Source organism: Rhinoderma darwinii, chromosome 11 (genome assembly GCF_050947455.1).
Source record: "Rhinoderma darwinii isolate aRhiDar2 chromosome 11, aRhiDar2.hap1, whole genome shotgun sequence".
Lineage (NCBI taxonomy): Eukaryota > Metazoa > Chordata > Amphibia > Anura > Rhinodermatidae > Rhinoderma > Rhinoderma darwinii.
In genome coordinates, this window is record NC_134697.1 from 100,556,392 (window position 1) to 100,581,421 (window position 25,030).

The 25,030-nt window shown below is 47.6% G+C and overlaps 2 protein-coding genes across 8 annotated transcripts in view; one reads left to right on the forward strand and one right to left on the reverse strand.

Moving 5' to 3' along the window:
- Positions 1–7,224, reverse strand: part of LOC142663509 (uncharacterized) — a 7,936-nt gene extending 712 nt beyond the window's left edge. The window contains exons 1-7 of the mRNA XM_075842225.1: positions 6,527–7,224; positions 5,264–5,348; positions 2,572–2,760; positions 2,392–2,470; positions 2,181–2,293; positions 1,018–1,135; positions 1–546 (exon numbers count right to left, since the gene is read on the reverse strand). The exon at positions 1–546 is cut by the window's left edge and continues 712 nt beyond it. Of these exons, the coding sequence (XP_075698340.1) occupies positions 1–546; positions 1,018–1,135; positions 2,181–2,293; positions 2,392–2,470; positions 2,572–2,760; positions 5,264–5,341 (1,123 nt within the window). The 5' untranslated portion in view covers positions 5,342–5,348; positions 6,527–7,224. The remainder of the gene's footprint in view (positions 547–1,017; positions 1,136–2,180; positions 2,294–2,391; positions 2,471–2,571; positions 2,761–5,263; positions 5,349–6,526) is intronic.
- On the forward strand, positions 7,112–23,788 carry LOC142663495 (uncharacterized). 7 transcript variants are annotated; one of them, XM_075842190.1, is made up of 9 exons: positions 7,112–7,586; positions 12,250–12,355; positions 14,754–14,870; positions 14,955–15,255; positions 15,866–15,948; positions 16,038–16,146; positions 16,616–16,707; positions 17,525–17,636; positions 20,691–23,788. In XM_075842190.1, the coding sequence occupies exons 2-9, from the start codon at positions 12,260–12,262 to the stop codon at positions 21,911–21,913; spliced, it is 2,133 nt and encodes a 710-aa protein (XP_075698305.1). In that variant the 5' UTR covers positions 7,112–7,586; positions 12,250–12,259; the 3' UTR covers positions 21,914–23,788. The 7 variants fall into 7 exon arrangements, with proteins under 7 accessions (XP_075698305.1, XP_075698307.1, XP_075698308.1 ...); XM_075842192.1 differs by lacking the exon at positions 7,112–7,586 and adding an exon at positions 7,601–7,651; XM_075842193.1 differs by lacking the exon at positions 7,112–7,586 and adding an exon at positions 7,662–7,956.
- The last annotated feature ends 1,242 nt before the right edge of the window (positions 23,789–25,030 follow it).

Sequence of the window (25,030 nt, forward strand, 5' to 3'; positions counted from 1 at the left end):
TTCTCTGATGTTTAATCAGCTCCGCCTTCCTGGCAAAACTTTTACCACATTCTAAACACGGATATGGTTTCTCCCCGGTGTGAGTTTTCTGATGTTCAGCAAGATTAGACTTCTGTGTAAAATATTTGCCGCACTCTGTACATGAAAACGGCTTCTCACCGGTGTGAATTCTCTGGTGTCTCACGAGTTCCGACTTGTGTGGGAAGTGTTTTCCGCACTCGCCGCATGTAAATGGCAACTTTTTTGTGTGAATTCTTTGATGTCGCAACAGAAGATTTTTGGTTTCCAAGCATTTCCCACATTGGAGGCATGTATATAGATTGCCCTCCGATGGATCTGCACTGGGAGTACTGACATAGGACTGTTCAGGACAATGGTCCCCATGTCCAGGGAGATCAGACAACAGGTGATAGATCTGGACCGGGGGGAGATTTGGACGAATGGGATTTTCTCCTGGAGAATCTGGTGTTGATTTTTTAACATCTCTTTCGCAATGAGGAGATAAAACTAAATGTTCGCTTGAAACATTCCTAATGTTGTGCAGACCTAAATGAAAAAAAAATAAAATGTATATATGTTTTATGTATACCATTGCTACTACTGGAAGAAGGATAATATACCAAACCCAATTTCCCCAAGAAGTGTGTCACGTGTGACTAAGGCCTCGTTCACACCTACGTTCTGGTTTCCGCTCCGTCATAGAAGCGGAGCAACGAAAATACTTCAAGTACCGAGTCTGCAGCATGACCGACACCATTTGTGCCCCACAGAACCTATTGACTTTAATGGGTTCTGCCGGGCTTCCACCATGTTTTCCGTCGTCTTACCGGACAGAGTGCTGTGCTATTTTGTCTGGGACCGTGACGAGGTCTAAAGCTACTCAGAAGTGGACAATGAAATCTATTTACGGTGTACGGTCACCGAAAAAGCGGTTGATGGTTAAACCCAGATTGTGGTGGTGACTGAACGGGCGGTAGAAGGGATTTGATTGTATCAGAATAAGAGTATAAAACAAACCCGTGCTGAAGTCTGCTTCCTCCTCCTTAAATTGTCCGTCATCTCCGCTATAAGTCTCCTCCTCTTCATCATCATCGTCATCTACAACTTCAACTTTAATATCAATCAGATCTTCGCACTAAAACAAAAAGATCAGAACAACTTTGGTTTCATTAATCGCAGTTTATTACCATGGTCCACAACTGGCGGACAGGAGTTGTCTGGACTGGTGGCATTGATAGAACCGGCCAAGCCTGGGTTTTTGGCCTGATGCCCCAGGCGACTGCCACATTCAATTGCATCTGCATCCTCACGACGCCGGTACAACTGAACAATATAGCGGAGCAGGGAGCTAACGGCTCCCTGCTCCACCATGCTGCACGCAATGCTAGGCCTGCGGCCTATAAGACGCTAGGACAGGATCCCTCTGCAGGCAGGCACGATGACGTCATTGCATCGCGCCGGCCTATGCAAGGGTCCCGTCTCGGCATCTCATAGACTGGGGCCTGCAGAGTAATTTGTTCATCGTGGGAACGGGGCTATGAAGTACAAGTTTGTTTTATTTGTTTGGAGGGCACTATGTACAGGGGGCACTGTCTAAAGGGAGCATTGTGGCACTATCTACAAAGGGGAACTGTACAGTACTATCTACAAGAGGCATTGTCTGGCACTTACTAGTGGGGCAAATGTGGCACTGTCTACAAGGGGCACCATCTACAGAGGGCACTGCAGCACTATCTGAAAGGGATATCGTGTGGCATTTTCTACAGGGGGCACTTGTGTGGCAACTATCTGCAAATGGCACTCTCTACGACAGGGAGGTGTGGCATTATATAAAGGGAGCAGTGTGGCATTATCTACATAGTGCAACTGTAGGGCTCTATCTACGAGTGGCATTGTCTGCAGAGGACACTGAGTGGCAACTACCTACAAGAGGCCCTGTGTGTGGCACTATCTACAGGGGGAACTGCATGGGACTCTCTATAAGGTGCATTGTGTAGCACTATGTAGAGGGGGCAGATAAGCCTCGGATTTCTGCTACAGATCCACGGGTTGAAGCGCAGACCTTCACCTGACAGCCGACCCAGGTGAATGGACCTAAATATAAAATAGTTGAGTACGTCTGGTTTATAAGATCCAAAGGGCTTTCACTAAAGATCATGTAGTTTCTAGACTGACTTTACCTGAGGATCCTGTGGGACATTGGGATCTTCTTGAGACTCCTGGGAACATTGAGGACGGGGACATCTCTCGGGTGGATTTCTCTTCTTGGATCCATCTGTAGGACACACAGTGACTGAATATATTGTTATATGTGATGATCAGATGATGGGAGGATCTGGGTGACCCTCAAAACTATTCTCTCCGTTCCCATCAATGAAAGTCTCCTCTTACCCGGTGATGTGAGGGGCCGGAGGTCCTCCATCATGACCTCCTTGTACAGATCTTCATGATCATCTATATACTCCCACTCCTGCATAAAGAAATAGACGGCGACATCCTAATACAGTCATCACCCAGACACATTATACCTTGTGTTATTATATAATGTCCCAGCATTCCCGGCAGTGTCACCTCTCCAGTCAGCAGCTCGATGATCTTGTGGGTGAGGTCCAGGATCTTCTCGTTGTTCCTCTCATGGATCAGTGAGTGAGGTGGAGGCTCCCTGATGGGGGTCTGGGTCCTGCTCCATCCTCCGGACTCATGAGGACGGCTGCCGGGGGTCAAACACTTTTTAGATGTCGTTTTCACTACGGTGTAATCCTGTGTATGGAGAGAGACACCAGTAGCTATAAATAAATACATTTCCAGAATTCCTCATCTCTTTTGTACGTGATTATTAAAATCAGGTGTATTCTCTGAAAGTGATAATCCCGGCAATACTGAAAATACAGCTAGGTGCCCAACCCAGCCCCGAAGCCTCGCCTACGCGATCCCCTCCAATTGGGGGTATTATTGGGGTCTTCTGGCCCCGGCTCCTGCAGGCTGTCCGTACGCTCAGGTCCCGGGCGGTGGTGGTCGTGTATAAGGAATAACTCAGGGTAAAATCTGTGCGTGTGCACAATGAGGAAAAATAAGAAACCTGGACCTCAAACAAGTGCAGCGCTGCCATGCGGCCGACTCTCCCACCTTCAAAGAACCCAGAGACCCCGGCTGCTTCTCTTCACCTGGGAACGATACATCACTGGAGATACTTCCTTAAGGTCGCCCCCAGTGACATAACTCTCCGCACATGGACCGTTATATCTCTAGGGCTATACCAGGGAAACTCCAGGGTGGAGATAACGGGACTCAAGCAGCTCTGAAGACGGGATAGTCGGTTCCTGCCTACGCACGGCGGTGCCACAGTTGTTGGAGGGGCGGAACAGGGCAGAGGAGGGAGAATGACGGGATCTCTCACCCCCTTTACGATCTTCAAATCTCACTTGGGAAAGTTATGTCACCGGAGCTGCTCCGGGGGAACCGCAGTGAAGAAACTTCCTTGGGTGGAGATAAGCAGCCAGAGACACCGGATGTTCTGCTGATACTGAACGGAGGATAGTCGGCCAGCTGTGCGTGTGGGCTGGGTTCCTGCTTGTCTGAACTTGTATAAGAGGGGCGGCCCAGGGGACAGAACAGAGAGGTAGGGGGGGGGGGGGGGGGGGAGGTGCTGGGATCCCAACACTGCTCTCCGAGATCCTGTCACCCGACCTTTCCCTACTGCCCAACCGCAGAGCCGCGTCTCTACCCCCTGACCTGTCCGGTGATGGAATCCTGGGGAGCAGTTTTGGGTGACGGTCATCCCTCTCTCCTGGATCGGGAACATTCTTCTTGGGGGTAAGTGGTTATGTCCGACCTGGGGAAGCTCCAGCGATAACTGTCCATATACGTCATTGGAGCTTCCCAGTGTACACATGTAACGGAGCCCTGGGACTGATGCCATACAATCACACCTGCCACCCAGGGACCATCATGCCATCGGTTTAACGTAAACAGTTTTTACCGGATTCCTCTGGATAGAAGGGTAAACACCAAACGTACTGCCTGACGGAGGTCAATAGGACACTCTGTTATCCTTCGTCTGCATAACGGGAGCCTATGGGGACGTTTAATGTATGAACCGAGAGCTTTCCCGAAGAAAACGTCATCCGTACAGGGGAAACGCAGCGTGGCCATAACCTTACCTCAAAGACTCAGGGTTTTTGGAGTCATAAAATAGATATTTTCTATTCTTTTTGTCCTCAGGAAAAAATGTTTGAATCTTAAGCCTTTTCTAAAAATGTTCTCAAGGTCCGAACAGGAACCAAGACAGGGAACAAAGCTTCGAAATAGTTATGAAGTTAAGTTAGGCCATAATGCCCTCCTGGAGGTGTAATTCTGCCTGTATCCCTCGAGGCGTCAAATATAACCTCACATGGTGTTGTCCCTCAAAAGCGATTCCAACTGAGACTCAAATGTCAAAGCAGAACTCCGGGAAAATCTTTTTGGTTTGCAAATTAGGCTGAGTAAACAGTAGTGAAAGAAACCGTGGCTTTATTATAAGGTTATTCGCTCCATTCGGGGTCGCCATTAGATCACGTGATCTAACCTTGAACTCGCGCAAAAACCAGGCCAGTTACAGTCCGTGAGCCGCAATCATCACAAAAGCTACCGACGGGGGATCATGTAGGTCAACCACAACAGTGAGCCCCGAGTATGAAGTCATCCACCGGAGAGAATCACACCGCCCGTGGCACCAGCTTCCCAATGTAAGCCCCAACACGGCAGCCACTGGTTTAGCCGCGGACCGCTCCTTCTCCTACTTGGAAGGAGAGGAAGACACTTAGAATGTGTTGGAAGAGGAGAATCTCATAGTCAGGTTTTGGGTAAAAAGATCTTTAAAGATCCCGAGTCCCCGGCTGCTTATTAGCCGGCGGGACACTCCTCGGCGACGGCCCCGTCAGCCGGCGGGACACTCCTCGGCGACGGCCCCGTCAGCCGGCGGGACACTCCTCGGCGACGGCCCCGTCAGCCGGCGGGACACTCCTCGGCGACGGCCCCGTCAGCCGGCGGGACACTCCTCGGCGACGGCCCCGTCAGCCGGCGGGACACTCCTCGGCGACGGCCCCGTCAGCCGGCGGGACACTCCTCGGCGACGGCCCCGTCAGCCGGCGGGACACTCCTCGGCGACGGCCCCGTCAGCCGGCGGGACGCTCTCCGTCACTCAGTGGCGTTATTGTTACTACCCTTAGTTAGCTTACAGAGGCCTCTATCCTGTTACAATGAGCAGTCATGGCCGGGTCCTCACCTCTCCGGTCAGCAGGTAGATGATCTCCAGTGTCAGGTTTATTAACCTTCCAGTCATGTGACTCCTTTCCTTCTCCATCTAAAACCTGCAATAAAGAAGGTGAAACTGAGGTAATTGTTGCTAAAGAAGAGACCCAACCCCCCCCCCCCCGTCCCCGGTCCTTGTACGTCACTATATCACCCGCGGTATCCACTATAAACAGGAGATGGGATACTGTATACTCAGAACTACATGGAGGATACACTAAAGTCTGCTCCTCCTTCATTATACCCAATCACAGATAAAACACTCCTGTATTATAATATCCAACCACAGAGGGGATACCAGAGACTACTCCTGCACTACCATAACCAAACAGGGTACCAGTCTGCTCCTCCTGCAGTATCATAACCAAACAGGGTACCACAGTCTACTCCTCCTGCACTACCATAACCAAACAGGGCACCACAGTCTACTCCTCCTGCACTACCATAACCAAACAGGGCACCACAGTCTACTCCTCCTGCACTACCATAACCAAACAGGGCACCACAGTCTACTCCTCCTGCACTACCATAACCAAACAGGGCACCACAGTCTACTCCTCCTGCACTACCATAACCAAACAGGGCACCACAGTCTACTCCTCCTGCACTACCATAACCAAACAGGGCACCACAGTCTACTCCTCCTGCAGTATCATAACCAAACAGGGCACCACAGTCTACTCCTCCTGCACTACCATAACCAAACAGGGCACCACAGTCTACTCCTCCTGCACTACCATAACCAAACAGGGCACCACAGTCTACTCCTCCTGCACTACCATAACCAAACAGGGCACCACAGTCTACTCCTCCTGCACTACCATAACCAAACAGGGCACCACAGTCTACTCCTCCTGCACTACCATAACCAAACAGGGCACCACAGTCTACTCCTCCTGCACTACCATAACCAAACAGGGCACCACAGTCTACTCCTCCTGCAGTATCATAACCAAACAGGGCACCACAGTCTACTCCTCCTGCACTACCATAACCAAACAGGGCACCACAGTCTACTCCTCCTGCACTACCATAACCAAACAGGGTACCACAGTCTACTCCTCCTGCAGTATCATAACCAAACAAGGCACCACAGTCTACTCCTCCTGCACTACCATAACCAAACAGGGCACCAAAGTCCTCCTCCTGTCTTATAATAATCAGACACGTGCAGGACATTATTTTCTGCTCCACCTGTATTATAATAACATCCATACAATAAAATATAAGAAATTACATCACGTGACTCCCGTCTCAGCAGCGTCTCCTCGATGCTTCCTGACTTTTCTCCTGAAGTTACAGCCACTTCCTGTTTGTGCGTTCCAAGTCTCGTTCTGAGGCCACTTCTGATCATGTGATCCGTTTCTAACGTTTTGATGATATGTTCCAGTACCCAGTATATTCATGGCAGGACCACACCAAAATGTCCGCCTCGCTCTTGCGTTGTGTTCTTCTATGTTCAGTATTCCGCGGTTCTAAGACAAGAGCCTTAGATACAATTCACAAAAAAGAATGAGACTACAAGAAAATGGCCGCCGCTGTACTGTTCTAAATACACCTATTAAGAAGCTAGGTCGTTATCTTATTTGGACTACAGTACTCGGCATGCACTTCATTTTCTTTGATAGTTGGAGTCCAAATAAAGCAATGTAAGAAATAAATGTGGACTAGAAATCCCGTAGAGCAGGAGGAGTTTGCTTCCTCATATCCACCATATGTTATCATTTAGGCCTAGGCACTGGAATTAGAGGCATTTTCTGCATGGGGAAAGGGGGTATTATAGTGGGGAAATCAATATCTTCCCAAGAGCCCTGACTACAAGAAAATGGCCGCCCTCGCCTCCAGTTGAACTAGAGGATATGTGAAGAGGATTTTGGACCACAAGAAAACGGCCGCGACTCTCCGGCGCTAAATACCTCACAGGTGATCAGCAGGCGGCCTTTATAAGAAATGAACGGCTCATGAATATTAATAAGAACTAATGAATATCGCTGACAGGTTCATCCCTCTTATCCTGTCCGCTTTCTCTATGGAGTGACCTGATATTCATGACGTCATTAACGCGGGAGAGTGGCGGCCATGTTCTTGTGGTCCACAACAGGACAAATAGATAAATGACTAATTACCGAACTCCAGGAGGAATAAAACATGAAGAGATTATAGTAATAGTCGCATCCTTATGGTTAATTTACATATTATCGGGATAAATAGCCGTGATTATATACAGGACAGCGGCGGCCATTTTCTTGTGGACTACAACAGCCAGCATCGTCAGCTGCATCTTCTCCCTATTACTGGTGAGATTTGTGCTACAGAACTGTCATTGCCTGCTGCATGAGGTGGACGCTCTCCATTAATAATAGTAATGATATCATTTGCGGGAGGTGTAAGGGGGCACTGGGGCTCATCATAAATTGGGCAGCCGTTTCTGTGACCATGTCCCTCAGTGCAAGTAGCTGGCTGTGCTATTTCCTGGTAAAACACTTTAAAAAAGATATGTCCTACGGGCAGTGTTGCCACCCGGCCGATTACTCACTTTTTAACCCCCCCGCCGCTACAGCTCCGACGTTACGGTGGTGCCCGCTGATCCTGTACGTGGCGACATCGCTGCAGAGCCCACGGGGACCACCAGAATGTCTGTCCTGGCGAGGCAGGGGGATTTATAGGGTGAGTCATTTTTATTTTACAACATTGTTTTTTATTTTTTAGTCTGATTTGAGGTCTCGAGTCACGGGGGGCACTGTGTGTGGCACTATCTACAGAAGGTACTGTCTAGCCCTATCTACAGGGGGCTCTGTGTGTGGCACTATCTACAGAAGGTACTGTCTAGCCCTATCTACAGGGGGCTCTGTGTGTGGCACTATCTACAGGGGGCGCTGTGTGTGGCATAATCTACAGGGGGCTCTGTGTGTGGCACTATCTACAGGGGGCTCTGTGTGTGGCATTATCTACAGAAGGTACTGTCTAGCCCTATCTACAGGGGGCTCTGTGTGTGGCACTATCTACAGAAGGTACTGTCTAGCCCTATCTACAGGGGGCTCTGTGTGTGGCACTATCTACAGGGGGCGCTGTGTGTGGCATAATCTACAGGGGGCTCTGTGTGTGGCACTATCTGCAGGGGGCGCTGTGTGTGGCATAATCTACAGGGGTGCTGTGTGTGGCACTATCTGCAGGGGGCGCTGTGTGTGGCACTATCTGCAGGGGGCTCTGTGTGTGGCATAATCTACAGGGGTGCTGTGTGTGGCACTATCTGCAGGGGGCGCTGTGTGTGGCACTATCTACAGAAGGTACTGTCTAGCCCTATCTACAGGGGGCTCTGTGTGTGGCACTATCTACAGAAGGTACTGTCTAGCCCTATCTACAGGGGGCACTGTGTGTGGCACTATCTGCAGGGGGCGCTGTGTGTGGCATAATCTACAGGGGTGCTGTGTGTGGCACTATCTGCAGGGGGCGCTGTGTGTGGCACTATCTACAGGGGGCTCTGTGTGTGGCACTATCTACAGAAGGTACTGTCTAGCCCTATCTACAGGGGGCTCTGTGTGTGGCATTATCTACAGAAGGTACTGTCTAGCCCTATCTACAGGGGGCTCTGTGTGTGGCACTATCTACAGAAGGTACTGTCTAGCTCTATCTACAGGGGGCTCTGTGTGTGGCATTATCTACAGAAGGTACTGTCTAGCCCTATCTGCAGGGGGCTCTGTGTGTGGCACTATCTACAGAAGGTACTGTCTAGCCCTATCTACAGGGGGCACTGTGTGTGGCACTATCTACAGAAGGTACTGTCTAGCCCTATCTACAGGGGGCACTGTGTGTGGCACTATCTGCAGGGGGCGCTGTGTGTGGCATAATCTACAGGGGTGCTGTGTGTGGCACTATCTGCAGGGGGCGCTGTGTGTGGCACTATCTACAGGGGGCTCTGTGTGTGGCACTATCTACAGAAGGTACTGTCTAGCCCTATCTACAGGGGGCTCTGTGTGTGGCACTATCTACAGAAGGTACTGTCTAGCCCTATCTACAGGGGGCTCTGTGTGTGGCACTATCTACAGAAGGTACTGTCTAGCCCCATCTACAGGGGGCTCTGTGTGTGGCACTATCTACAGAAGGTACTGTCTAGCCCTATCTACAGGGGGCTCTGTGTGTGGCACTATCTACAGAAGGTACTGTCTAGCCCTATCTACAGGGGGCACTGTGTGTGGCACTATCTGCAGGGGGCGCTGTGTGTGGCATAATCTACAGGGGTGCTGTGTGTGGCACTATCTGCAGGGGGCGCTGTGTGTGGCACTATCTGCAGGGGGCGCTGTGTGTGGCATAATCTACAGGGGTGCTGTGTGTGGCACTATCTGCAGGGGGCGCTGTGTGTGGCACTATCTGCAGGGGGCTCTGTGTGTGGCACTATCTACAGAAGGTACTGTCTAGCCCTATCTACAGGGGGCTCTGTGTGTGGCACTATCTACAGAAGGTACTGTCTAGCCCTATCTACAGGGGGCTCTGTGTGTGGCACTATCTACAGAAGGTACTGTCTAGCCCTATCTACAGGGGGCTCTGTGTGTGGCACTATCTGCAGGGGTGCTGTGTGTGGCACTATCTGCAGGGGTGCTGTGTGTGGCATAAGCTACAGGGGTGCTGTGTGTGGCACTATCTGCAGGGGTGCTGTGTGTGGCACTATCTACAGAAGGTACTGTCTAGCCCTTTCTACAGGGGGCTCTGTGTGTGGCACTATCTACAGAAGGTACTGTCTAGCCCTATCTACAGGGGGCTCTGTGTGTGGCACTATCTACAGAAGGTACTGTCTAGCCCTATCTACAGGGGGCTCTGTGTGTGGCACTATCTGCAGGGGGCGCTGTGTGTGGCATAATCTACAGGGGTGCTGTGTGTGGCACTATCTGCAGGGGGCGCTGTGTGTGGCACTATCTGCAGGGGGCTCTGTGTGTGGCACTATCTACAGAAGGTACTGTCTAGCCCTATCTACAGGGGGCTCTGTGTGTGGCACTATCTACAGAAGGTACTGTCTAGCCCTATCTACAGGGGGCTCTGTGTGTGGCACTATCTACAGAAGGTACTGTCTAGCCCTATCTACAGGGGGCTCTGTGTGTGGCACTATCTACAGAAGGTACTGTCTAGCCCTATCTACAGGGGGCTCTGTGTGTGGCACTATCTACAGAAGGTACTGTCTAGCCCTATCTACAGGGGGCTCTGTGTGTGGCACTATCTACAGAAGGTACTGTCTAGCCCTATCTACAGGGGGCTCTGTGTGTGGCACTATCTACAGAAGGTACTGTCTAGCCCTATCTACAGGGGGCTCTGTGTGTGGCACTATCTACAGAAGGTACTGTCTAGCCCTATCTACAGGGGGCTCTGTGTGTGGCACTATCTACAGAAGGTACTGTCTAGCCCTATCTACAGGGGGCTCTGTGTGTGGCACTATCTACAGAAGGTACTGTCTAGCCCTATCTACAGGGGGCTCTGTGTGTGGCACTATCTACAGAAGGTACTGTCTAGCCCTATCTACAGGGGGCTCTGTGTGTGGCACTATCTACAGAAGGTACTGTCTAGCCCTATCTACAGGGGGCTCTGTGTGTGGCACTATCTACAGAAGGTACTGTCTAGCCCTATCTACAGAAGGTACTGTCTAGCCCTATCTACAGGGGGCTCTGTGTGTGGCACTATCTACAGAAGGTACTGTCTAGCCCTATCTACAGGGGGCTCTGTGTGTGGCACTATCTACAGAAGGTACTGTCTAGCCCTATCTACAGGGGGCTCTGTGTGTGGCACTATCTACAGAAGGTACTGTCTAGCCCTATCTACAGAAGGTACTGTCTAGCCCTATCTACAGGGGGCTCTGTGTGTGGCACTATCTACAGAAGGTACTGTCTAGCCCTATCTACAGGGGGCTCTGTGTGTGGCACTATCTACAGAAGGTACTGTCTAGCCCTATCTACAGGGGGCTCTGTGTGTGGCACTATCTACAGAAGGTACTGTCTAGCCCTATCTACAGGGGGCTCTGTGTGTGGCACTATCTACAGAAGGTACTGTCTAGCCCTTTCTACAGGGGGCTCTGTGTGTGGCACTATCTACAGAAGGTACTGTCTAGCCCTATCTACAGGGGGCTCTGTGTGTGGCACTATCTACAGAAGGTACTGTCTAGCCCTATCTGCAGGGGGCTCTGTGTGTGGCACTATCTACAGAAGGTACTGTCTAGCCCTATCTACAGGGGGCTCTGTGTGTGGCACTATCTACAGAAGGTACTGTCTAGCCCTATCTACAGGGGGCACTGTGTGTGGCACTATCTGCAGGGGGCGCTGTGTGTGGCATAATCTACAGGGGTGCTGTGTGTGGCACTATCTGCAGGGGGCGCTGTGTGTGGCATAATCTACAGGGGGCTCTGTGTGTGGCATAATCTACAGGGGGCTCTGTGTGTGGCATAATCTACAGGGGTGCTGTGTATTGCACAATCTACAGGGGGCGCTGTGTGCGGCACTATGCAGGGGCTGCTGTGTGCGGCACTCTGCAGGGGGCGCTGTGTGCGGCACTCTCTGCAGGGGGCGCTGTGTGCGGCACTCTCTGCAGGGGCGCTGTGTGCGGCACTCTCTGCAGGGGGCGCTGTGTGCGGCACTCTCTGCAGGGGGCGCTGTGTGCGGCACTCTCTGCAGGGGGCGCTGTGTGCGGCACTCTCTGCAGGGGCGCTGTGTGCGGCACTCTCTGCAGGGGGCGCTGTGTGCGGCACTCTCTGCAGGGGGCGCTGTGTGTGGCACTATGGAGGGGAACACCAGGTAACCAGGTCAAGAGAAACAGCAAGATCAAATCTAACCCTTGTAATCGGGTAGTCGGGATCTGGAAGCCCCTATAGACATGGCAACTGTAGACCCATCACCAATATAACCATTAATGGCTGTGCCAGGACGATGGAGGCCGAGCGGTCACCTCCAATATATCTGTCACTGGTCTCCTCTACTGCTATAGGATCCGCACCATGACTGACCCTCCAAGGACGGACAAGAACCAGAAGAAGATGACCGAGAGGATACTAGACCTGACCCTGGAGATCCTGTACCTGCTGACCGGAGAGGTGAGGATTCTGGGAAATATGTCACATGACATCACTCTTCCCTATTAATAACACAGGGACATGACCGCAGAGGTGAGGATTCTGGGAAATATGTCACATGACCTCACTCTTCTCTATTAATAACACAGGACATGACCGGAGAGGTGAGGATTCTGGGAAATATGTCACATGACATCACTCTTCTCTATTAATAACACAGGACATGACCGGAGAGGTGAGGATTCTGGGAAATATGTCACATGACATCACTCTTCTCTATTAATAACACAGGGACATGACTGGAGAGGAGAAGATTCTGGGAAATATGTCACATGACATCACTCTTCTCTATTAATAACACAGGGACATGACTGGAGAGGGGAGGATTCTGGGAAATATGTCACATGACCTCACTCTTCTCTATTAATAACACAGGGACATGACCGGAGAGGTGAGGATTCTGGGAAATATGTTACATGACATCACTCTTCTCTATTAGTAACACAGGACATGACTGGAGAGGTGAGGATTCTGGGAAATATGTCACATGACATCACTCTTCTCTATTAATAACACAGGGACATGACCGGAGAGGTGAGGATTCTGGGAATAATGTCACATGACATCACTCTTCTCTATTAACACAGGGACATGACCGGAGAGGAGAGGATTCTGGGAATGATGTCACATGACATTACGCTTCTCTATTAATAACACAGGGACATGACCGGAGAGGTGAGGATTCTGGGAATGATGTCACATGACATCACTCTTCTCTATTAATAACACAGGACATGACCGGAGAGGAGAGGATTCTGGGAAATATGTCACATGACATCACTCTTCTCTATTAATAACACAGGGACATGACCAGAGAGGTGAGGATTCTGGGAAATATGTCACATGACATCACTCTTCTCTATTAATAACACAGGGACATGACCAGAGAGGTGAGGATTCTGGGAAATATGTCACATGACATCACTCTTCTCTATTAATAACACAGGGACATGACCGGAGAGGTGAGGATTCTGGGAATGATGTCACATGACATCACTCTTCTCTATTAATAACACAGGACATGACCGGAGAGGTGAGGATTCTGGGAAATATGTCACATGACATCACTCTTCTCTATTAATAACACAGGGACATGACCGGAGAGGAGAGGATTCTGGGAATGATGTCACATGACATCACTCTTCTCTATTAGTAACACAGGGACATGACCGGAGAAGAGAGGATTCTGGGAAATATGTCACATGACCTCACTCTTCTCTATTAATAACACAGGGACATGACCGGAGAGGTGAGGATTCTGGGAAATATGTTACATGACATCACTCTTCTCTATTAGTAACACAGGACATGACTGGAGAGGTGAGGATTCTGGGAAATATGTCACATGACATCACTCTTCTCTATTAATAACACAGGGACATGACCGGAGAGGTGAGGATTCTGGGAATAATGTCACATGACATCACTCTTCTCTATTAACACAGGGACATGACCGGAGAGGAGAGGATTCTGGGAATGATGTCACATGACATTACGCTTCTCTATTAATAACACAGGACATGACTGGAGAGGTGAGGATTCTGGGAAATATGTCACATGACATCACTCTTCTCTATTAATAACACAGGACATGACCGGAGAGGTGAGGATTCTGGGAAATATGTCACATGACATCACTCTTCTCTAGTAATAACACAGGGACATGACAGGAGAGGAGAGGATTCTGGGAAATATGTCACATGACCTTACACTTCTTTATTAATAACACAGGGACACGACTGGAGAGGAGAGGATTCTGGGAAATATGTCACATGACATCACTCTTCTCTATTAATAACACAGGGACATGACTGGAGAGGGGAGGATTCTGGGAAATATGTCACATGACATCACTCTTCTATATTAATAACACAGGAACATGACTGGAGAGGTGAGGATTCTGGGAAATATGTCACATGACATCACTCTTCTCTATTAATAACACAGGGACATGACTGGAGAGGTGAGGATTCTGGGAAATACGTCACATGACATCACTCTTCTCTATTAATAACACGGACATGACTGGAGAGGGGAGGATTCTGGGAAATATGTCACATGACATCACTCTTCTCTATTAATAACACAGGACATGACTGGAGAGGGGAGGATTCTGGGAATGATGTCACATGACCTCACTTCTCTATTAATATCACGGACATGCCCGGAGAGGTGAGGATTCTGGGAATGATGTCACATGACATCACTCCTCTATTAATAACACAGAGACATGACCGGAGAGGGGAGGATTCTGGGAATGATGTCACATGACCTCACTTCTCTATTAATAACACAGGGACATGACTGGGAGTATATATACAGTATTATGATGTTTATCTCGGTCCCTCTCCTTATACAGGATTACACAGTAGTGAAGCAAACCTCAGAGTCTCCACCTCACTCACTGATACATGAGAGGAACAAAGAGAAGATCCTGGACCTCACCCACAAGATCATTGAGCTGCTGACTGGAGAGGTGACACTGGCGGGAATGCTGGGACATTATATAATAACACAAGGTATAATGTGTCTGGGTGATGACTGTATCATTGTGTGTCAGGTTCCTATAAGATGTCAGGATGTCGCCTTCTATTTCTCCATGGAGGAGTGGGAGTATATAGAACACAAGGATCTGTACAAGGAGGTCATGATGGAGGACCACCGGGACCGCACACCTTCGGGTAAGAGGGATCTGTACAAGGAGGACATGATGGAGGACCACCGAAACCGCACATCACCGGGTAAGAGGGATCTATACAAGGAGGTCATGATGGAGGACCACCGGGACCGCACACCTTCGGGTAAGAGGGATCTGTACAAGGAGGACATGATGGAGGACCACCGAAACCGCACATCACCGGGTAAGAGGGATCTATACAAGGAGGTCATGATGGAGGACCCCCAGAACCCCACATCACTGGGTAAAAGGTCTCCTCTTTCATTGATGGTGAAGGATTGAGCAGTTTTGAGGGTCACCTAGATACCAGGTCTGTGGAGTCAGTATCGTGGAGTCAGGTTTAGCCTAGGGTGGAGTTGGTAGAAATGTACTGACTATGGCTTTAAATTCAATATTATATATTATTAATTCCTCAGTGACTGCCAAAACCCCTTTGGCATCTAAGTGGATTTTAGAGAGAGGAGGCTCCCTCTGTCACCCATCGGTAGCCTGTGAATGCGGTCACGGGCGGCTGAATGGCAGCCATGGCCTAACAAAGGTCTTCCATGGCTGTATGCCTATTAACAAAGGTCTTCCATGGCTGTATGCCTATTAGGCCGTGTCAGAGGCATAAAGTAGATCTGCTATATTATTACATGAGCCATTTATGAAGGATTCAGAGTTTGAGTTGGACTGTGGGAAAATGGAGGAGTCAGAGTTGAAAGTTTGGCTTACCGACTCCACAGCCCTGGTAGATCCTCCCATCATCTGATCATCACATATAACAATATATTCAGTCACTGTGTGTCCTACAGATGGATCCAGTAAAAGAAATCCACTAGAGAGATGTCCCCGTCCTCCGTATTCCCAGGACTGTCCACAGGAGACTGTCCATCAGGTACATGGAGCTGAGGTCTCGCCAATTACCGGTATATCAGTCCGCTGCTTAGACCAGAATTTGATGTTGTTGATTTTTGGTCTGTTTAGTGTGAAGATCTGATATCTAATAAAGATGGAATCACAGGGGAAGATGTTCTTGATATGACTGGTGACGGACAATTGAGGAAGGAAGAAATGAAGATCTATATCAGTCCAGGTGAGTAATGAACACGACATTGTGAGAAGATCCACACGTTCGCCTCGTTCTCTACAACCTCCTTAATTGCGGTCAATACCACATTTTTTTTTTGTCCACGTAGGTGAGTCGGGACCCATCAGCTGCTATAAAACATTACAGAACTGTCAGCTAAATCAATGTTCAACAGTGGGAGGACCTAGTGGGAGTGGGCGGGGCCACCCACGGTGTATCAAGATTTACTATCATTTACGCCAGTAACTTCTTGGTGCACGGACAGCCCAAGATGCGACTAATTTATTAAGAGAGGTGCGCTTCTTATCAAATTAATTGCATCTTACTCCCGCGGGCTTCTAAGATTGACATCTGTCTGTCAGTTTGAGAAAATCTGCCCCTTTGGGGGGAAATTTATTAAGACTGGCGTTTCTTTGCGCATAACTGGCGTAGAACGATTGATAAATTGCCCTCATTTTGTGTGTACTTTCCACAGATAAATCCAGTAAAAGAAATCCGCCGGAGAGATGTCCCCGTCCTCTGTATTCCCCGGACGGTCCACAGGAGACTGTCCCTCAGGATCATCAGGTAGATGGAGAGCAGGTCTCCAAAAAATGTAAAAAACTATTGTACCATAAAGTAGGGCTGGGCAATTATGACCTAAATGAAAATCACAATTGAACATGTAACCTCGATTACGATTATTGAATGATTATTTAGGCCACTCCCCTTTTGGCATGCCACGCCCCCTATTTGCATGCTACACCACTGAATTAATATTTATTCCTTGTGCCTGCTGTATACTACTGTATATAATATACACCCTGACACTGCCCCACACAGTATATTGACCCCATAACTGCCCCCCACAGAATAACGCACCCATAGCTGCCTCTACATAGTATGATGCCCCCACACTGTATAATGCCCCCATAGCTGCCCCCCACAGAATAACGCTCCCATTGCTGCCTCTACATAGTATAATACCCCCATAACTGCCCTCACACAGTATAATGCCCCATAATTGCCCAGGTAGCTGCACCCCACACAGTATAAAGTCCCCCACAGCTGCCCCCAATAGTGCCTGATAAAATAATATGCGTACTCCCCTAACCCCATTCCAACGATGAGTGGAGGAGATCCTTCTGCTAGAGGGGGCGCGGCACAGACAGGAGCGATGACATCACTGCCTCGTGTCCGGCGATACATAGTGAATGGTGGAGCAGGGACCTTACGGTCTCCTGCTCTACCATCGGGTTCAAATATATCTGCGTCTTGAAGATGCAGATACAGTTTAAACCGGGGAAAAAAATAACTGATAAAACCAAAATTCACAAGATGACGTCGATTAATTGCCCAGCCCTCCCATAAAGTCAACTTATGTATAAATCTTTTCTCTATTTAGGATGAAGATCTGATTCATATTAAAGTTGAAGTTACGGATGAAGATGATGACACTGATATAACGGGCAAAAAAACATTTCAAGAAGAGGAAATTAATGAGAACCTAGTCCCAGGTGAGTAATGACATCACACTATGACGAGTCCCGCGTCTTCTCCTCGCACGGTCATGCGAGCTACGCTCTTTCCGTAACTACCATTAAGTTCTATGAGACTTACGGAAACCGCGTCGCTCAGCGTGTTGCGTAACTCACGACCATATAACGTTTTTCATGGTCAGAAAACACCTCATTCAGCTGCAATACAGAGCGGCAGAACGGGGTTTAGGGGGCCCCGTTCTGGAGATAGGTGCGGGTCACAGAGGTGGGACCCACATCTACCCTGTGGATATGTCATAAATGTCCTTCATGGGAAAACCCCTTTAATTTCTGAAAAACACCTATGGTGTCTAATTTCTCAGTACACCCCTTGGTAAATGCCTTTAGTGGTGTAGGTTCTAAAATGGGGTCACTTATTTGGTACATATTGGGTTTTGCGAATGTGACTTGGCGTCCACAAACCATTCCAGCAAAATCTACGCTCCAAAGATCAAATACCGCTCCTTTTCTTCTGAACCCTCCCGTAGACGTAAACAGCAGTTTATAACCACATATGGGGTGTTACGTACTCGGGAGAAATTGCTTTACAAATGTTGGGGGGGCTTTTTCTTCTTTGTACCTTGTGAAAATGAATAATGTTGATCTAAAACGAAATCTTATTGGAAAAAAATGACATTTCGTTTTCACGGCTTAATTCTAGTTAATTCAGCAAACAACTTTTTGGGGTCAAAATTCTCACTATACCCCTAGATGATTCCTCAAGGGGTTTAATTTCCCAAATGGAGTCACTTTTGGGGTGTCTCCACTAAGCTAGTACTACAGGGGTTCAGCAAATTTGACATGGCATCCAGAAACCATTGCAAATGGTGCTCCTTCCCTCCTGAGCCCTACCGTGTGTCCAAACAGCCGTTTATGACCAAATGTGGGGTATTGTTTTACTCGGGAGACATTTCTTTACAAATGTTCTGGTGCTTTTTCTCCTTTAGGCCTTTAAAAAAATAAATAAATAGCTAAACCTACATTTTCTTTGAAAAAATGTCGGTTTTTATTTTCACGGCCTACTGTAATTTCCCAAATGGGGTCACTTTTTGTTTCCTTTGTTTTAGCCCCACAAGACCTCTTCAAACCTGACATGGTGTCTAAAATATATTCTAATAAAAAGGAGGCCCCAAAATCCTCTAGGTGCTCCTCTGCTTCTGAGGCCGATTTTTCAGTCCATTACCGCACTAGGGCCACATGTTGGATATCTTCTAAAACTGCAGAATTTGGGCAATAAATATTGAGTGGTGTTTCTCTGGTAAAACCTTCTGTGTTACAGAAAAAAATGGATTAAAAATGAATTTCTGCAAAAAAAATAATTACATTTGTCAATTTCACCTTTACTTTGTTTTAATTCTTGTGAAACGCCTAAAGGGTTAAGATACTTTCTAAATGCTGTTTTGAATACTTTGAGGGGTGCAGGTTTTAAAATGGGGTGATTTATGTTTTGTTTTTTTTTTTATATATAAGGCTCTCAAAGCCACTTCACAACTGAACTGGACCCTGTAAAAATCGCCTTTTTAAATTTTCTTGAAAATGTGGGACTGCTAAGCCTTGTAACGTCCCAGAAAAATAAAAGGATGTTCAAAAAATGATGCCAATCTAAAGTAGACATATGGGGGATGTTAATTAGCAGTTATTTTGTGCGGTATAACTGCCTGTCTTACAAACAGATACATTTAAATTTAGAAAAATTCACATTTTTGCAATTTTTCATGAAATTTTGGTGTTTTTCACAATTATCTAGCAAATTTTGCCAGTAACATAAAGTCCAATGTGTCACGTGAAAACAATCCCACAATTGTTTGGATAGGTAAAAGCATTCCGAAGTTATTACCATATAAAGTGAAACATGTCAGATTTGAAAAATGAGGCTGTCGGGAAGGTCAAAAGTGGCCACAGCGGGAAGGGGTTAATAGTGGTAGTCCCTGCACAATGACCTCTTCGCAGTTCACAGAGAATGCCTAGAACATTCTGCCATAGAAGTTGATTGGTAATCTCCAGGCTATTGTTTCCTATGGTGCATGTGGCTGCTGTAAAGCAGATCTCTGAATGCTGTGAACAGATGAAGCAAGATGGCTGCGCCATAGTCATGTACAGAAAAAAGAATTTAAAAAATCTTCAATCGGAAAATAAAAACATTAGACTAAACAATATGTGATTTAGTTTAAAAAAAAAAAAAAAAAAGGAATACATTGTCTTTTAATCTCCTACGTGGGTCTAGATTTAACACCTACCAATTAATTGTGATGGGCAGGTGGACCCCCCTAATCTCCCAATTCTGCTCCCTTTTTTCACAATGCCCGCACATGAGGCATTACAGGCCATGTGACTAGCGCCATTTTTTAATCCCACATCTAACCTACTATTTTCCATAACCCTTAAAATGATGCCTGCTCAGGCCGTGGCCCGCGTGGACTCTCTTAAGCCTCCTTACTCTGAGAGCTCTAACTGTATCGCTCTATAAATATCTTCAAGCCTCTCCGACTTTCCATTGTCTCTAGTGGGAAGATACCGTCTAATTATGAGTCATGTTATTGTAAGAACTCCCGACTATGCCCAAACTGAATTCAACATCCTGCCAAGCAAGATACATACAAGATTGGATTCTCTTCTATAGATGCCTGTCTCCCCTATAAAAGTCCTTGTAAAGCCATCTTACCCTAGACCTCCCACTACGGCCACTTTTTCAGGACTGGAAGACGCTTGGTTATCCACCTGGCCTCTAAAAAGAAAATACTTTATGAACAATGAGGATTGGTTTCAGTGAGTGGCCTTTTCCCCCCAACCGCCTGACCTTCTGCCACTGCCTTTTTCTCTATCTCTTGGCTTACTCCTTCCCCCTGAGCGCCTGGTAAGTAACAAGACATTGGTCACCCGGAACTGGATTCTTCTCGATCTCTCAAGATCAGCCAGAAGGCTACCAATGTCCTGTATTCAAAAAGATCAAAGCTTCCAGGAGATATAATGTTTTTTATTTTTCATTCAACCCTTACACGAATGCTAATTTTAGAGATTTGTTTTCTCCAACAGGTCTACTGGGCACCACGAATTCATCGAATGCAATTCATATTATACAATATTATCCAGAACAAGATTCAATTACTATAAATTTACCGCCAACCCATTATAATGAAGACCCATTATCTGATTATTCAAATGACCAGAAACATTTTTCAGACGAATCTTATCTTAAAGATGACGTAGAGGATCAGTTATATCCATGCTTCGAATGTGGGAACTTTTTTAAAAAGCAAGGAGATCTGATTCAACATCGGATCACTCACATGGAGGAGAAGACGTTTTCATGTACGGAGTTTGGAAAGTTCTTCACACAACATGATATTGACAGAGGCAAGAAGTCCTTTCAATGTTCTGACTGTGGAAAACATTGTACGAGTAAATCTGGTCTTATTAAGCATCAGAGAGTCCACACAGGGGAGAAGCCATTTTCATGTACCGAATGTGGGAAATGTTTTACCCAGATGTGTAGTCTCGTTGTACATAAGAGAATTCACACGGGGGAGAAGCCATTTTTATGTACTGAATGTGGGAAATGTTTTATCACTAAGGCAAATCTCAGGGATCATCAGAGGATTCACACGGGGGAGAAGCCATTTTCATGTTCTCAATGTGGGAAATGTTTTACACAAATGTCTTCTCTTGCTGTACATCAAAGATTTCACTTGGAGGAGAAGCCATGTTCATGTTCTGAATGTGGGAAATGTTTTAAAAGTAAATCAAATCTAAGAGCTCATCAGAGAATTCACACAGGGGAGAAGCCATTCTCATGCTCTGAATGTGGCAAATGTTTCACTCAAATTTCAAATCTGGCTGTTCATAAAAAAATTCACAGAAAGGAGAAGCCATATTCATGCTCCGAATGTGGGAAAAGTTTCATCATTAAGTCAAATCTCAAAGGTCATCAGAGAACTCACACGGGGGAGAAGCCTTTTTCATGTTCTGATTGTGGGAAATGTTTTATAACCAAATCAGAGCTCAGGGATCATCATAGGATTCACACGGGAGAGCGGCCATTTTTATGTTCTCAGTGTGGGAAATGTTTCAAGACAAATTCACATCTCAGAGGTCATCAGAAAACTCACACCGGTGAGAAGCCTTTTCCATGTTCTGCATGTGGGAAATGTTTTACAACCAAAGCAAATCTCAAAACTCATCAGAGACTTCACAACAGTGAAAAACTATTCTTATCAAACCTTCCTCAATCTGGGAGTGTTTACATTGGTCAAAACTAATTTTAATTTTCTGATTGTAGGAAATGTCCAGTACGAAAGTTCATAAAGGTGAGATGCCGTTTTCACGTTCTGGTAGATAATGTTTTACACAGATTTTTACGCTAGTTCAATGTCAATGTTTACATGGTCGAAAAGCAGTTCTTTTGTTCTATAAGAAAAGTACACGGAGGGTGGCTTCACACGCAGCAGATTATGTTGCCGAAATGTCATCTAAATGGAGAGGTTTCTGTAACAAGCACATGAATTTCTGCATGTTTCTGTTACGACCAACGGGTAGTGGACCCGCCGTGCTACTCCCCAGGTGAGGGTAGCGGCTGTTCCAGTGGACCAGGGTACTATGGTGTAGTGCAGAGAAAGCCGGATACAGGCCGATAACAGAGAGCCGGGTACAAGCCGATAACAGAGAGCCAGGTACAGGCCGATAACAGAGAGTCGGGTACAGGCCGATAACAGGGAGCCGGGTACAGGCCGATAACAGAGATCCGGGTACAGGCCGATAACTGGGAGCCGGCTACAGGCCGATAACGGAGAGCCGGCTACAGGCCGATAACGGGGAGCCGGCTACATGCCGATAACGGGGAGCCGGCTACAGGCCGATAACGGGGAGCCGGCTACAGGCCGATAACGGGGAGCCGGCTACAGGCCGATAACGGGGAGCCGGCTACAGGCCGATAACGGAGAGCCGGCTACAGGCCGATAACGGGGAGCCGGCTACAGGCCGATAACTGGGAGCCGGCTACAGGCCGATAACGGGGAGCCGGCTACAGGCCGATAACGGGGAGCCGGCTACAGGCCGATAACGGAGAGCCGGCTACAGGCCGATAACGGGGAGCCGGCTACAGGCCGATAACGGGGAGCCGGCTACAGGCCGATAACTGGGAGCCGGCTACATGCCGATAACGGGGAGCCGGCTACAGGCCGATAACGGAGAGCCGGCTACAGGCCGATAACGGGGAGCCGGCTACAGGCCGATAACGGGGAGCCGGCTACAGGCCGATAACGGGGAGCCGGCTACAGGCCGATAACTGGGAGCCGGCTACAGGCCGATAACGGAGCCGGATACAGGCCGATAACAGGGAGTCGGATACAGGCCGTATAACCTACATGAAGTGAGCAATCACCCGTCCTATGGACAGTCCCAGCAACAGAAAGAAGTGCACGGCCGTGTAGAGATTCAGAAACTGTACAGCGTGTATAAAGGTTACCTGGCAGCTGTGCCTGCTGGGGGAGAGAGTACGCCAACGAGCGCAGAGCCACGTGTGAATCCATCCTTATCATACAGGTTACAGGGAGAACCATACAACTTGGTTGAACTTGATGGACATGTGTCTTTTTTCAACCGTACGAACTATGTAACTATAGTAGCAGTGCAGCTACTGGACAGGGCAGAAACTCAGGTTTTAAGCAACCAGGGAGCATGTACAGCAGAGAGGGTTTTCTCTGCTGTTGCTTGGGTGTAAAGCCTGGAATAGGGCCTGGTTTGCTGGAGTGTGAAGGAGAAGGGCGGCTTCCACTCCATACAGACAGTCCGTGTCTTGGGCTTCCACTCCATACAGACAGTCCGTGTCTTGGGCTGTCTGATGAGCTTAGTTTGGCTTCACCTGAGACGGCCCTTCAATTCAGGGGTGTGCAGTTCACACAGGGCTCTCAGTCTGGGGAAGACAGGCATGCTAGCCTGTGAGAGTCCCCACCGTGTGAGGTAATGCTGTGAAGGTTTTGAGGTGCTGGGCACAAGGCTCAGTGTCTCGTAGTGAGGGACACTGAATGCCTTAGTTAGAGGCTGGGCGGCCTAGGGATTATTTTGTATGTTTATTGTTGTAACACTGACTGCTGTGGTGAAGACAATAAAGCTGCTGCGGCTGGTTTAAACTTTTATTCAAGAAGTTGGAGTGAACTTTCTATGTGTGCCAACCATCTCACCAGGTTATCACACTATGTAACGTGGTAAAATTCTAAATAATGGCGCGTTAAGCCGGTCTGGTCACCACTAGGGGTCACTAAGGACATTTCCATTTTAAACTGGACCCGCAGTAAGTTTTTTGCCTTTGGTTTCATGAGTAATTATTATTTTCTTTTTTTTTGGTTTCTTCCCATACACCCGTTGTTTTCCGTGGTTGAACTTGATGGACATATTTTTTTTTCAACCATAATCGCTATGTTCTGTCTGGATTTAGGACATGTATAAGACAAAAAAATCATTTTGCTTAGACCTTAAATCATCAGAAAATTACTTATTGAGATCAGTTTTTTGTGTCTTTTCACAAAAAAATATTTTGGAATATTGCAGTTCTCACACTGACCACTAGAGCGGACACAATAGGCTGACTTCCTGTTTTCTGTAGCTCAGTTTTACTGTATAGACTGGAATTGTACAAGCAAAGTCATCTCATTATTAGAAGGTGGGGAGTTTACTGGCTGCTCTCTCGTACTGCTGGAATAATATACACAGAGATAAGACTCATGCAATCCCTCTCTCCCTCCCTGGTTTCCCTCGGATAGGTCATCTGTAAATGATTGGTGGGGTCCACACCGATCAGTTGTCCCGGCTGCCTCTGAAAGCTATGCGGGGGTCGGTGTCTGAAGCAGAATGCTCCGTACACTGTATAGTGACCGTGCTAAAGTACCTTATTGGATAGGAGCATAGCTGCAGTAACCCAGCACGGCCACTATACCGTGTAAGGAGCCTTCGGCTTCCGACACCGACCCCTACGTAACATCCGGTGCCAGGGGGCAGCCGGAACAGCTGATTGTGCCGCGTCCGGGTGTCAGACTCCCACCGATTTATATACTGATGACCCTTCTTGTGGAGAGGTCATCCGTATAAAAGAACAGCCCCAAAATTGGACAACCCCTTTAATTTTTCTTTCTTTACCCTGGTTGAAAATATTACTAATGAATTGACACCATTTTTTTTATCTAGAAAGCCCATCTTGTGTCACTTGGTCAAAACAATTCTGGGTTCTTTGCTCCCCAATAATACCCCCCCCCCCCCATAGTAATTGTTTGTGACTATCCGAGGATATTTGGTGTATGATTTTTATGAATGTTTTTGTTACTGTTTTGTTAGTTTCTTGTTTAAACACTTTCACGCTGGAAGAAAATCCATACAAATAATTA

Excerpts from the sequence above, each read along its gene's own strand:
- LOC142663495 (XM_075842190.1), top strand. The coding sequence starts at position 12,260 with ATGACTGACCCTCCAAGGACGGACAAGAACCAGAAGAAGATGACCGAG. Across the intron at positions 15,256-15,865 it reads CCGAAACCGCACATCACCGG|ATGGATCCAGTAAAAGAAAT; the intron begins GTAAGAGGGATC and ends TGTGTCCTACAG. Across the intron at positions 16,147-16,615 it reads GAAGATCTATATCAGTCCAG|ATAAATCCAGTAAAAGAAAT; the intron begins GTGAGTAATGAA and ends TACTTTCCACAG.